Source organism: Tursiops truncatus, chromosome 16 (genome assembly GCF_011762595.2).
Source record: "Tursiops truncatus isolate mTurTru1 chromosome 16, mTurTru1.mat.Y, whole genome shotgun sequence".
Lineage (NCBI taxonomy): Eukaryota > Metazoa > Chordata > Mammalia > Artiodactyla > Delphinidae > Tursiops > Tursiops truncatus.
Window position 1 is genome coordinate 57,195,314 of NC_047049.1, and position 14,577 is coordinate 57,209,890.

Below are 14,577 nucleotides of genomic sequence, written 5' to 3' on the forward strand. Positions count from 1 at the left end.
AAAACTCACCCCCAGAAAGTTCTCGGTACCTGTTCGGAGTGGGAGACAGAGACAAAAATGAGGGAGAGAGGAATGGGGTGGTGAGAGAGGAGAGGGCGAGCACGCCGAGGGCAGGTCCCAGACCCGACTTCCGCGCCTACGGGGCTCAGGGCCGGCTGAGCACGAGTGGAAACCGGGTCTCCAGGCCCGGCCCCCGCCCCCGCGCGGGTACAGGCTGGCTCCAGGCTCCCCAGCGCTCCCAGCACCACCATTTATCAAAAGGACTTGACAACAAAAGAAGAGCCGGGGCGGAAAAGTGGGGGAGGGGATATTCAAAGTATTCCAAGTCCTTCCTACGAAGGGGATGTGTCCTCCTCTCACCCGCTTCCAGTTTCTGCGAGTTTTTGGAGGTGACCCCCGAACTCGCTCCGGACGCTCCCAAAGCCCTGACAACTCACACAGCGGCAGAGGCATTCATACACACTTCTGCACTCAGATCCAGGTACACGGAGGCACGCACAGCGCCTCCCCTCTTCCTTCCAAACAGCCAGAGTGACGGTGCAAATCGAGGGGAACGCGGCAGTCCCGCTCCGCTTCCCTGGAAGAGCCGGTGTTCCCACAGGCAGCAGCCCCCTCTCTCTCACTCCTTCTCTCCATTCTCCCCGCGCCGGTCAGTCCCGGCTCGGCGTTCCAATAAATTCGAGCGAGCAGCCCGGAGTAACCCCGGCTACCAAGACTGCGGGGATGGCGCGGGGTGAGGGAGGGTGGAGAGGGGGCCTGAGTTAGCCTGAAACGTTATCTCGTGCAAGGACCCATGGTCAGGCCTCTTCTTCGCAGTCTCTCAGCCCTAGCCACGATGGGGGGCGGGTGTCAAAGAATTGAGGCGGGGGTACCCCACCATTGACCTCCAGGACTCAAGGTTACGTTGGTGGTGTGGCTCTTAGAAAGAAGTCTCCGAGTTTGGAGTCGGGTCACCACGGAGGGCGGGGTCCGCGGCAGGCTGGCACCCTGACGACTGCACACTACACGCCCTGAAGGGACTACCCTGGCGTGGCGGGGGGGGAGCGGAGAGAGGACGACTCTCCCGTGTTAGACGTCGCCACCGCCCGTCTCGGATATCCTGTGCCGCCCGGAACTCTGCGGCCCCAAAGGACCGGAATTCCCCAGAGGTGGAAGGTTGTATCTCTCTCTCCGACATTGAGAGGAGCGAGGCGCACACCCCAGGCCAGCGCACCACTCTCAGCGCCCTGGGCGCACCTGCACACTTTACTCTCACTATTCATTTTCCTGACACTGAGCGCCTCTTTCTCCTCTTTCATTCTTTTTCTTAGAGCCCCCGCCTCTCATCCCAGGAGGCTGCTCCTCTTTCCCCCTTCTCTAGTTCCCCCTCAGTCTCTTCCTTCCTCTCCGTCTCTCTCTCCCTCTCTCTTTTTGCCTTCCAGTCGCACCCGCCTTGTAATCAGCAACAAAAGCTGACATAAATCACCGTCGGATTGACAAGAGCTGACAAATAACTGATTGATTGCGGTCGAGGAACATTGACAATTGATGGAGGGGTGGAGATGCCCAAAGAACGGGGCGGGGGGGGTAGAAAAGAGGGTAGCAGGGGAGAGTAAGAATGGGGGGGGGCTGAGTGTGAAACAGAGGAAACATGTGACCCCCGCTTCTGCCCCAATCTGCGCATCCCCGGGCGTCACGTGGCCGGGAAGGGCGGGGAGCCTAGCACACCAAGCGGAGACAGGCCTCCACCGCCTCCGCTGCCCACCCAGCTTCTGGTTTCTCCGCCGCCGAATCTCGAGAAATCAAAGCGGGCGGGCGGACTTCCTCCAACACCCGCTCCCCACCTTTCTTTACCCAGGCGGCCGCACCGCAAGAGATTTCAATTACCACTGAGGAGGAGGAGGAGAGAATATTTGGTGTGCGGGCCCCCTGTGCGGCCCTGGAGTTGACAGTCCGGCTGTTGTCCACACTCCCGCCAGTGCTCCTTCTGAACAACCCCAAACTGTTCCTCACACACACCCTCCTGCCAAAGAAGGTTTCAGTTTATTCTCCAGCTGGGGAAAAGGACGGACGACGAGGAAGAAAAAAGAGGGAGGCGGCAGACAGCAAACGTAGAATAAATGTCCAGCTTGTCCTCCGAGCGAAATCAGGGGAGGGACACGCAGGGGGAGCGGCGAAGAAGGAGCTGCCCATTAAAACCAGCGCTGAGAGTCCTGGCGGCGGCGGCGGCGGCAGCGGCGGCGGCAGCGGCGCGGGACGCGTCACATCCCCTTGACCCTCCAATCACCTCGGGCTCCCATTTGATTGGAAGGCGGCAAAGGCTTTAATCTCCCCCTCGGTGCAGCTGCTTTTGAAGTGAGTTTCCTCGCCAGAGCCCAGGCTGGACAGGCAGCGGCTCACATCGCGGAGAGCAGCGCAGGCGCTAGCGCCGGGCCGCGAGTGCGCAGCGCAGGGGCACAGCCCGAGGCGGACACCGCGAGCCACCCGGCACTCCCACAGTCGGGCCGGCTCCTCCCGCTCGGCCACGGCTCTGCTGCGGGCCACCCAGGATTATTCGCTTCTGGCTCCAGGCGCCGAGAAGGCGCTCTGGGCGCCCGTGATCGCCGCGCCAGCTCCTCCTCCTCCTGCTGCTGCTCCTGCTCCCCCGGCGAGCGCGCAGCCCCGAGCCCGCCCCGCGCCTCCAGGAGCCCTCCCCCCGCTGCTCCCATGCGCGCGGGTGGGTCATGAGCACAGCGCCCTCGCTTTCTGCCTTAAGAAGCAGTAAGCACAGCGGCGGCGGCAGCGGCAGCGGCAGCGCGGACCCTGCCTGGACCAGCGCGCTCTCTGGAAATAGCTCCGGCTCCGGCCCCGGCCCAGGCTCGTCCCCGGCCGGCAGCACCAAGCCTTTTGTGCACGCCGTGCCCCCCTCTGACCCTCTCCGCCAGGCTAACCGCTTGCCCATCAAGGTGCTGAAGATGCTGACGGCACGGACTGGCCACATTTTGCACCCCGAGTACCTGCAGCCCCTGCCTTCCACTCCCGTCAGCCCCATAGAGGTAAGGACCCTATCCCTGGAGCGCGCTGGGACCACCACCCTGGCTGCCCCTTCACAGGATTTCTTTCTCTCTGGATCGGGGGAGGGGGGGATGGAAGGGGGGGTCGGAGTGATTCAGCTCCGGGATGAGAGGAGAGGATAGTGCTCCCGCACCTTAAAACTAGGGCGGAAAGAGAGGAGGTGGTAGAATGAGGTGTGAATACTAGAAGGTAAGGCAGCCGAAACTTGTTTCTCCCTTTGGTATTAAAGCCCCTACCCCGACCGAGGTCCGCTCATTCTCAGCCTGGAAGATAGGAGCCCGGGAGCCCAAACTACGGTTCCAAAGTCCCAGTCCTCCGGTTCTCCAGAAGCTGGTGTTTGTACACAGCCTCTAAGGCGCCAATCACCCGAACCCTTACTCGAATTAGGGGTGTGTGTGGGTGCGTGGGGTTACAGTTCTGGGTCAAAGAGTCAGAAACCAAAACATTTTGCAATTTTTTTTTTTAATACAGTCATCGCTTAGAGAGGACAGGAAAGATCCTGATGGCGGGCGTGGGGGGGGGGGAGTGCTGTGGCCTTTCTCAAGAGCGAGAATGTGTGTGTGTAGAAGGGGTGTCGCCTAGAATTGCGCCTTGGGGCTGGGAGGATCTTTGCGGGTCTTGGCGGAGGTGCGTTTGAAACCTAGAAGCCAGGATTCTAAACGGTTTCCCCTTCTTTCTTTGTGCCCCCCCCCCACGTCTGACCCCCGCAGCTTGATGCCAAGAAGAGCCCGCTGGCGCTGTTGGCCCAAACATGCTCGCAGATCGGGAAGCCCGACCCCTCGCCCTCGTCCAAACTCTCCTCGGTCGCCTCCAACGGGGGAGGCGCGGGTGGTGCTGGCGGCGGCGCCGGGGGCGACAAGGACGCAAAGTCGGGCCCCCTCAAGATGAGCGACATCGGCGTGGAGGACAAGTCGAGTTTCAAGCCGTACTCCAAACCCGGCTCGGATAAGAAGGAGCCGGGAGGCGGCGGCGGCGGAGGCGGGGGCGGCGGGGGCGGCGGCGGGGGGGTTTCGGCGGAGAAGTCAGGATTCCGGGTACCGAGCGCCACCTGCCAGCCATTCACGCCCAGGACAGGCAGCCCAAGCTCCAGCGCCTCGGCCTGCTCGCCAGGAGGCATGCTGCCTTCGGCCGGGGGCGGCCCGGAGGGCAAGGACGACAAGAAGGACCCCGAGGCGGGCGGCGGCGGTGGCGGCAGCAAGGGCTCCGGGGGCGCCTCGGCCGAAGGGGGACCCACGGGGTTGGCGCACGGCCGGATTAGCTGTGGCGGCGGGATTAATGTGGACGTGAACCAGCACCCAGATGGGGGCCCCGGGGGCAAGGCTCTAGGCTCGGACTGTGGCGGCTCATCGGGCTCCGGCTCCGGCCCCAGCGCGCCCACCTCCTCCTCGGTGTTGGGCTCTGGGCTGGTGGCGCCCGTGTCGCCCTACAAGCCGGGCCAGACAGTGTTCCCTCTGCCTCCCGCAGGCATGACCTACCCAGGCAGCCTGGCTGGGGCCTACGCCGGCTACCCGCCCCAGTTCCTGCCACACGGGGTGGCGCTCGACCCCACCAAGCCGGGCAGCCTGGTGGGGGCGCAGCTGGCGGCGGCCGCGGCGGGCTCTCTGGGCTGCAGTAAGCCCGCCGGCTCGAGCCCCTTGGCCGGAGCGTCGCCGCCGTCCGTGATGACAGCCAGTTTGTGCCGGGACCCGTACTGCCTCAGCTACCACTGCGCCAGCCACCTGGCTGGGGCGGCGGCAGCCAGCGCGTCGTGCGCTCACGATCCAGCCGCGGCGGCTGCGGCTCTCAAGTCCGGATACCCGCTGGTGTACCCCACGCACCCTCTGCACGGCGTGCACTCATCGCTAACCGCTGCCGCGGCTGCCGGCGCCACACCGCCCTCTCTGGCCGGCCACCCCCTCTACCCCTACGGCTTCATGCTCCCTAACGACCCACTCCCCCACATCTGCAACTGGGTGTCGGCCAACGGGCCTTGCGACAAGCGCTTCGCTACGTCCGAAGAGCTGCTGAGCCACTTGCGGACCCATACGGCCTTCCCCGGGACAGACAAACTGTTGTCGGGCTACCCCAGCTCTTCGTCTCTGGCCAGCGCTGCAGCGGCCGCCATGGCTTGCCACATGCACATCCCCACGTCGGGCGCCCCGGGCAGCCCCGGGACGCTGGCGCTGCGCAGCCCTCACCACGCGCTGGGACTCAGCAGCCGCTACCACCCCTACTCCAAGAGCCCGCTCCCCACGCCCGGCGCTCCCGTGCCCGTGCCCGCCGCCACCGGACCCTACTACTCCCCCTACGCCCTCTACGGACAGAGACTGACCACGGCCTCCGCGCTGGGGTACCAGTGAGGACGGTCGGGAGGGCTGTCGAGGGAAAGAAAAGAACTGGGGAGTGGGGAAGAGCCGAGGGAGGGGCGGGAACAGGGCAGAGGCTACTGTCACCCGCGCGTGGGGATCACCCGGGCCAGAAAAGGAAAAAATATATATATACCGTATCTATCTACCCGAAACAGCGACCGAGACCCGGTGGGAAACTCACTCTCCTTTTCCCCACCTCTCATCTCCCCACCCAAACTTTATAAAAGTTGAAAAAATATCATTTGACTTTTTATAGAAAAAGAAGGAAAAAATAATTGAGAAAGTGTTCATCTGAGGACTGCATCGGTGGACACTGGTATTTATTTATGTTAGCTCCAAGCGGACCCGTGGTTCAAAAGTGCATTACTTAGTTTGAGCTCCGTAGGTAAAAAGGAAGAGGGGGAAAAAATTAAACCTTGAGGGTAAAAATGTGGAAAACAAACCCTCCCGTCCCTTGTAGATTATAAATAAATACAAAACCGCCACAGAACTAGAGGTCTTCTCTTTAATGTTACTTTAAAATTGCTATGATTGTATTGTACGTTCTTATTTAATGTCTGATTGAAACAAATTTACCTGCATGTTTGTTACAAAAAATGAAAAAAAAAAACAAAACAAGTCACAATTTGTCAGCTCTGATTTCAAATTGCAATTATTTTTAAGGTGTATACCATCGAAAGAGAATGGATATTTTTTTGTATGTAGTCTGGAAGAAAAAAAAAAGGAAAAACAATTCTATTCCAAAACCTCATTTGCCTTATTTTGTTCTTTAAAAGGAACACTTAACTATTTTTAATTTTTAAGTCCACCCGCTGAGAAGGGGACAAGTAAGGTTTACGTCATGTACTAAAATAATAGACAATGTATCGCTTTAAAGATTAAAATTCCGTATATTTGATGTATTAAAAGGTTTTACTTCTTCTTATTATCTTTTTTTTATTTTTGGTTAAAGAGAAAGAAGAGCATGGCAGTTTCGGCCTCAGTGGGTTCCCTGGGCCTCATGGCTACTCATTCTTCCCAGAACTGTGGCCGCATTTCCGATTGTTTGGTTGTGATTTTCAGGAAGAGGCAAAGGCTTCAGACGGGCTGGCCAATCGTGGGGTTGGCCTTGGGGAAAATATTTTTAAAGGGGATTTCACAATGTGGAAAGATAGTGTCCTTAGCTATCGCTAATTTCGTTTTTAATTTTTCTCCCAGCAGCTGGTTTGTTAAAAGTGAAAGAAAAGAAAAGGATTTTTAAATTTTTTCCTACTGAGATTTTCGGGAGTTTGGGTTTCGTTTTGTGCAGAGAGCGGCGCAGGTCGGGACTCGCCCGCTCGGCCTCGGCCCGGAGGAGATGCCGCTACCCGCTGTCCCCCTCTTGGCTTTCCAAGCATCCCCCGTTCCGGGCGGCCAGCCGGGATCGATTGTGGGTCGGAGGGCGCTTGGGAACCTGTTTCCCAGGCCTGGGGAGGAGAGCGCGTCGGAGCCCTCTTGTCCCTAGGGGTAAAGTGAGTTCGCTTTCCATTTCTCCTCCTGGCTGCGGAGGGCCAAAGGCGGCCACCAGCCGACCCCCTGCAGCCACCACCCTCCCCCCGGGGCTGCTTCCTCTCTCCGGAGTCGGGACCCGCGTCAGGCCGGCGCCGCGGCTGCTTTTCCGCATCCCGATTTCTCTGCAGTCTGCGCTTTATCCCAGTCTGCGCCGCAGGAGAGCGCGCCCGGGCCCAGGACCCGGAAGCCCCTTCCAGCTCAGCCCCGCGAGGGTCCTGGCGCCCATTGTCGGCCTCGCTGGGGCGACCAGGTGGACGCCGACGGCCGTTCTGGGTTGCGAGCTCAGCTCCGCAAAGGCGCGGCGGGACTCTCCGTCCGGGCGCGGATCCCCGCGGGGCGCACCGCTCCCTTCTCCCCAGCTTGAGCGGCAGGACGGAGCTGCCTGAAGCGCCCATGGAAGCAGGCAGAAAAGATGTCTAATCTTTCTGGGAGGGGGAGCGGGTGTCCAAGGCCACCCCCACCCCCCACCCGCGATCACACACACACTCATACTCCAGGCCCGGGCGCAAGTCCTGGTCTCTGGCTGTTTGGGCGCTCGCCCCGCCGGGTCCGCGGGAGTTCTGGGTCCAGAGCTCGCCTTTCCTGGGATCCTGGAATCCTGGAGTCGCGGCGCTGAGCGCGCGCCCCGAACCCTTCTCTCCCCAGGGTCAGGCCGTTCTGGGTTCTCCGAGCCACCGGTCTCCCTCGGCGTCAAGCTCCCCCTGCTGCCTCGGGAAGCTCACCGCCGCGCAGAGGCCGCCCTCGGCCTCAGACTTCGGTCAGTCAACCGCGCGGCCCCCGCCGCCATTTGCTCGAGGGTTGGTGACTCTGAGATTTTTACACCCTCCTCCCAGCGTCAGCCTCATGCCTGCGGGGCCTTTTCCCAGGTTGAACGCAAAGCAGGCCCGGCGACCTCCGGGACGCCGCGGGGAGCTCCTAGGCCTCCTCCTGGAGAGGACTTGGTAGAGGAGGACAGGCTTTGCGTCGCCTACCCGGAGGGGGCAGCCTCCCGCGCCTCCGAGCCGCCTGCCCGCACTGCACCCGGGACGACGCCGTCTTGCGCCCACTCTGGTCCGGGTAAGAGAGGCTGGGCTGGGCCTAGCTGGGTCTAGCTTATTGAGAACCTCGGCCGATGGAGTGACTTGTCACCCGCAGGCTCTCGGACAGATACCCACCCCCATGGGATGGGAGGACATTCGAGGAGGTGGTGCGGCCCGAGTCTCGAGGACTCCAGTGTCCACGGCTTGTGACATGAAAACCAGGCCCTTGCTCACCCCTCACCAGCACCAGCCCCACGTTCCTGGCCACTCCGGCCCACACGCTTCGCTCTCCTTTGCCTCGAGTCTTCGGGCAGGGCCACCACACCTTGCCCGCCGGGACCCACTTGGGAGGGAAGGACCTAGAACTTCCCCAGCCCTGGAATTTCAGGTCTGGGACCGGCACGGAGACGAACTGGGCACGCTCGTGCCTTCACGCCCAGTCTCGATATTTTATTAACAAAAATCAAACCCAAAACGCCTTGAAATTTTAATGAGACCGCCTTCCTGGAGAATCTACTCAGAGGCAGTAAAATTCTGGAGCTGGGGGCCGGAGGTTGGGGAAGAAAGCGTTCCCCGACGTGTGAGACGGAGCTGAGTCACCCCCGGCGCCGGGTTAGTGAGGAGAGGGTGCCAGTGTGTGCTGCAGGTCCAGACCAGGCGCGACCCCGCTCGGGGAACAGACGCCCCATCCTCGCTCCGCGCCCCCGGCTCTCCCGCAGTCTCTTGAACTGCCGCGGGATCTTCCGCACGCCAGCCCGCTGCCGCCGAAGCCCGAGCGGAGCGCGGCGCGTCCGCCAGGCGGCGATGCGGAGTCCAGAGGAGCGGGCAAGAGACCCGGAACCCTGGCCAGCGCGCGGCTAGGTGGTCAGCGCGAGACCCCACGCCTCCACTTTCGCACGGTTTTCGAAGCGGTGTCCCGGAGCTCCCTCCTGGTAGTTCCTTGCTCCTCTCCTGCTGCGAACCATGTCCTCCGCGCTTCTCCACCTGCACTAGCTTCTGCTGTTGTGTTCCCCGTGCTCTCTTTTTCTACCCCAGAGGAGTTAGCCCACGTCTCAAGGGCCCCTCCCCATCCTGGGTAGCTCCCACTGACCTCATCAAGGCTCCGACAGGTCACTTCGTCATAGTGAAGTGATCCCCAGACATTCATGCATTCATTCATTCTCATTCTCTGATTATTTCCTACTACCTACCCCTTGCCAAGGACTGCCCATCTCTTTACTCACCCCTGACACAGATGGAGAAACTGAGGCTAAGTCCTGGAAGCCAGTGTCAAGGCCAACAGAGAGAGCCCAAGCTTTTCCCTCCATTCAAGCCCTGCCTCAATCTGTACCTCTGGCAGTGACACTGAGTGACCCTGGTGTGTCTGTGCTGAGTGGTCTTTAAGCAATAAGGAAAGGCAGATGAAAAAACCTTCTAGTTGATGAACTCCCTGTGCTCTGGAAAACGTGTAAAAGTTGCCCAGAAGGTGAGGCCTGTCCCTGGGAGGCCATCTGATGGCCTCTTCTGCACATATTGCCTTACAGTTCCTCATCTATAATACTATGGCTAGAGGCTTGGTGGTGCTCAGAGTGACTGCAAAGCTGCAGGCTGACCTGCTCACTCTGTTAGGCCCAACCCATATTATCCTGTATTATCCATTTAAACCTCACAACAATTCCATGAGGTTGTTAGAAGCTTTACCCCTGTTTTACAGATGAGAAAACTGAGGCTTAGCAGGGGAAGGATACTAGCTTGAGGTTACACAGCTAGTGAGTGATGAAGTCCATGCAGATTCTCACCTTGGCTGCTCTCACCTGAGGCAATTTTAAAGCATAACAATGCCTGATTCAGCTGGGAGAGAGTGTGGTGGACATAACTGTTTTCTTTTTCTTTTAAGTTCTCAGCGTTATTATTTTACTTTTTATCATGGAGATTTTCAGACATACACAAAGGTAGAGGGAATGGTATACTAGACACCCACAAATCCATCACCCAGCCTCAACAGTTATCAACTCATGACCAATCTTGTTTCCTCTCTGCCCCCTCCTTCTTGCCTCCCCCAACCCATTGATTTGAAGTGAATACAGACATCTTACCATTTCACTTCCTCAGATGTTCATCACTTCCAGCCAGGCTCCCAATTTAGGGCTCATCCTGCTGCCCCCCTTAGTTGAAGCTTAAGTTCAGATAGTGCACAGCAAAGCTGGGATTTGAACTCATTTCTATCAGACCCAGAGCCCCAGCACTTCACCCTACCCTGTGCTGGAGATCCCCCAGAGACCTGGGGTTACTGATCTCTCTCTGCCCAGTGTGACCCTGGGGTTTGCCCAGGGGGTGTCTGGGCTGCAGAAAGACTCTTGAGCCCCTGGTGAAGCAGCAGTGCCTGATGGGACACCCACAGCACAAGGGGCGTTCTGAGAGAACAGCTTAAAGCCACATGGTACAGTGCAAAGAGCACAAATTTGGGGTCAGGCTGGTCTAAATCGAACTCTAGCTCCACCACTGGCTCAACTCTATCACTCAGTTTATCTGGGCTTCAGTTTTCTCATCTGTAAAATGGAGATATGGATACCCACCTAAGAGGGTTGTGACGCTCAAATGAAATCATTAGTGTGAGAATTCCCAACCTACTGTCTGGCCCATACTGGCTCTTAGTAAAGACAGATTTCTTTCCTTCTTCTCTTCCCAAAGTATTGTTTCATTATGACCAGCCCCCTTGCTCAAGAACTAACTGTGGCTCCCTGTGGTTCACTGGTTCAAATTCTCAGTCTACTATCTGGCCATCAGAGTGCCTATAACCATGGTTCATCTTCAAAGACCTGGCCTCTCTTTGCCTGTTCTACCTTGTGTCTCACCAGTCTTCACAGTCCAGACCCTCTTCCAGCCAGCTAGCCCCCCAACACCTTGCTTATGCTCATCATACACTTCTTCCTTGGAATGCCTTCCTCCTCCCCCATCCTTCAGAACTTTCTCAAGACTCATTTTCAGGAAGCCCTCCAGGTTTCTCTCTCTCACACACACACACACACACACACACACACACACACTTTCCCTCACTTTGCATTCCCTCAGAACTTAATGCAATAGCAGAGGGTAGACATATAAAGGCCACTGGACTAGGGATAAGGACCCCAGGGTTTGAGTAGTGCCTCTTCATAGTTGTGTGACCATGGACAAGCCACTTATGGCCTCTGGGAAACTTGTCTCCAAAACTGTTATTTGTCTACACACACCATGGGCAGCACATTTACCAACACTAATAACGTTAATAAGTAGCATGCATTTCACACTTACTTCCAGGCCCTCATCTAGTCCTATTACTACTACTATACTACTATCCTCCTTTTACAGGTGAAGAAACTGAGGACTACAGAGAAGTCACATGTCTGTGCTCCAGCACTGGAGTCCTTAACCACTGTACTCCACTGTTCTAGTCCCTGTGCCTGGAATCTTTGCCCTCTACCTTATTTTCCTAAGTACCAGCAACTCAAAACTCCTGCTTCAAATCTCTGGCCAGTGTCACCTCCTCCGGGAAGCCCCCCAGGTCCTTCCCATTAGATCCAATGCCCTTCTCTTTGCTCCTGTAGCACCTGTCCATCCCATCATACTCTCTTTACATTTTCCTCCCAGCCTGGACTCTGAGGCACTGGGGAGGAGGGACTGTCTCCTATACCTATTCCTAGTCCTGGCAGCTAGCTTGGTACCTGGAACCTAGTAGATGTTCAATAAGTGTTGGAGAGAAGGAGGGAAAGGGAAGGAAAGTGGTGGGGCAGGGTGGGAGAAGAAAGAGGAAAACAAAAGACAGAAGGGAGGAAATATGCAAAAGAATTGGGCCCTCTTGGACAGGATGATTCTTCCAAAGAGAGGAGGAGGAGAAGTAGCAGTGGGCTTAGAGGAACTTTGGATGTCTTTGCCCCTGGCATAAAACGAGGCCTGGCGAGCTTCCATGCATCAGTTAGAAACTGCATTTGCTGACAATAACAAAGACCCTTAAAGAGTGGCTTAAAGAAGCTAAATGTTCTCTTCTCTCAGTCTGGAGGTGAATGGTCCAGGCTAAGAATGGCCTTTGGTCATCAGGCACCCAGGGTCCTCTGCCTTCCTCTGTGCCAGCCCAACCAGGAAGCTTTCATCCTCATGTCGTCTCTGAGTCCAAAATGGCTGCTGGAGCTCAGCTACCATCACCTCATTCCAGACAATAGGAAGGAGGAGTGAAAAGAGGTAAAAGGGTCCCTCCCTTTTAATGAGTTTTTCTGGAATCCACAGACAACTCCTCAGCTTATACCTCATTGGGCAGAACCTAGTCACATGGCCACTCTTAGCTGCAAGGGAGGCTGGGAAATGTAATGTTTAGCTGGGCACACTGCTGCCTCAAATCAATTCAGTGTTCTGTTACTCAGGGGAGCAAGAAGGATGGGAGCTGGGGTAGGACATTAGCAGACTCCTCTGCAATCCGCAGAAGGGGTTACCCAGAACTGGAGTCAGGAGAGAGCTCTCTTGTTGGTGGCCTTCCAGAGGGTCACTGGTTGGTGACTTGCACCGCTAAACCACAGATTCTTGTTGATAAAGTGAGCAGGGGTGGCACTTGATAAGTCCTCAAAAGTTGTAGTTCTTGTTCCTCTTATGTGCCTGGAGTCGTATACTGCAATGATTTAGAGTGGGATTTGTCAAAAAGTAATTTTTATCCCCATAAAGATCTTTGGTTAGGGACCTGTTCATTTTCGCCATGCACCCCACACACAGCACCAAGCCAGGAAGAAGGGACCGATCATCTTTGAAAAAAGAACAACAATGAAAATAAAATCTCATGGGATGAAAGGAAGTAGCATTGTAAACCTACCTCCCACCCCCTTCCATGTTATTGGAAAAAAACTGAATACAGCCTCCAACTCAAAACAGAGGCAGACCAATGCTAAATCAACTTTGCACTAACCTTACCTTAAATAATTACAAGGTAACTACAGAAAGGTAAAAGACACAACCAAAAAGAACACAAACGTTATCACTGAATCATAGTGACCCTCGAGTGAGTTCTAATCATGCCTCCATACACCCACACCGGCCCTTGGGACACACCTATGCCGGGTCCTGGGGAGTAGAGGTGGCAGGGGCGTGCAGGGGGGGCAGATTCGGAAAAGGGAAGACTTAGGGAGACTCCTAAGACTGAAAGTGGTAAGGAGAAAGCAGGAACAGGGAATGCATGAATGTGAGCAGTTTGGTTGCCCTGTTGCTGGACGCTTCCTCCGCCTTAGGTCTCAAAAAGGGAGAGAGATTTCAGAGTTCTCGGCTAAATTCTTTGCATGTCTCTCTGCGTCTCTGCCATTTTTCTTTCACACGCTTTATAAACAACTCTCCCCCACATCCTCCAGGGGCGATTCCTATGGTGTGGGAATTCTATACCTTCCACATCACTAGTTCTTAAGCCTTTTGTGGGTTGAGGGAAGGATGCAGAAACGACAGCCTTTTTTTTTTTTTTTTTTTTTTGAGAATCCAATAGATAAAAGCAATGGCCCATATACTCAACATTGGAAAAATAATTTCAGGGGGTTCATGAGCCTGCAGATTTTTAATCCTTGATATTGAAGGAAATCCAAGATTTTAACTATAAAAAGAGCAGGCCCTTGGGAAACACCCTGAGGGACTCTGGGTTTTCCTTGCTAAATTTTTCTGACCATGGCCACATTCCAACTACTCTGTGTGATTAACTGTAACAAATAACATTTATGTCAACCTACTACAGGCCGGTGTTAACCTGTGCAACCTTCACAATAACTCTATGAAGTTGGGCACTATCACTGGCCCCACTTTATGGAGGAGGAAACTGAGGCACAGAGAGGTAGAATGATTTGCCCAAGACCACACAGCTAGGAAGTGGCAGAGCTGGGATTGTGTTATAGGCTACTGGACTCCAGGGCCATTATTTTTGTGCTTTTCACCACTGCATAGTGGCCTTTACCTCTCTGTACACTGAAGCCACATAAACCTACCTAACCCTAATGCAGGTGTCAGGCCCCACCTAGTAGTGTGTTGGAATCAGCTCATACTGGCTCATAAGAGCCAATTGTGCACATCTCTTCCCACCTCGACTTTCTGTGATGTGATGGTGATAGCTTGAAATCAGCCATGGTGGGAGTATTTACACCACAGCAATTGGCAAACACTCTAAGTGAAGGCTTTCCCCCCACCAGAGAGCTGTTGATTAAGCATTTACCAGCACACCACTGGACCCAGTTATTCTAGTCCCAACTCAAATAGCTGCAACCTGCACATCCAGCAGCCCGAGCCCCGAGTCCGTGGGAAGCAAGGATCTTCCTCCCAGTCAGTGAGGAGGATTTGGATGTGGTCTGCTGCCCCCAGGCTTAGTGTGGGGATAATTAGGGAGAATGTAGCCTCCTCTCTGACCCCACTGTATGCAGGCTGTCTTCCAGCTGCCCTCAGCACCTTCCCTGTCCTAGAAGCCAGGCTTGGTCAGCTGGGATCCAGATCCTTTACACCATTCTGGCAGCCCACCTTATGTGAGAGCCCTTGGCCGCCTAGAAGCCTCAGCAGCCTGCTGCTCTACACCCCTGCCATTGGACCCTTAGCTATTGATGCCAGCCAGATCTGGTTTAACCCCTTCCCTTTGGGGTTAGTCACAGGCAGCGGGCCCCTCCCTCCAGCCCCACTAGATA

At 56.1% G+C, this 14,577-nt stretch overlaps 1 protein-coding gene and 1 long non-coding RNA gene across 8 annotated transcripts in view; one reads left to right on the forward strand and one right to left on the reverse strand.

The window, feature by feature from the left end:
• The window catches only part of LOC109550132 (uncharacterized), a 154,313-nt gene that overhangs the window by 21,473 nt on the left and 118,263 nt on the right, over positions 1-14,577 (reverse strand). The gene's annotated exons all lie outside the window — the stretch shown is intronic.
• ZNF503 (zinc finger protein 503) lies at positions 1,668-6,306 on the forward strand. The gene is made up of 2 exons (XM_004317082.4): positions 1,668-3,014; positions 3,744-6,306. The coding sequence occupies exons 1-2, from the start codon at positions 2,703-2,705 to the stop codon at positions 5,370-5,372; spliced, it is 1,941 nt and encodes a 646-aa protein (XP_004317130.1). The 5' UTR covers positions 1,668-2,702; the 3' UTR covers positions 5,373-6,306.

Bases quoted from the DNA above. Each gene is read 5' to 3' on its own strand.
- ZNF503 (XM_004317082.4), top strand. From the start codon at position 2,703: ATGAGCACAGCGCCCTCGCTTTCTGCCTTAAGAAGCAGTAAGCACAGC. The intron at 3,015-3,743 runs GTAAGGACCCTA...TGACCCCCGCAG, and splicing joins CTCCCGTCAGCCCCATAGAG to CTTGATGCCAAGAAGAGCCC.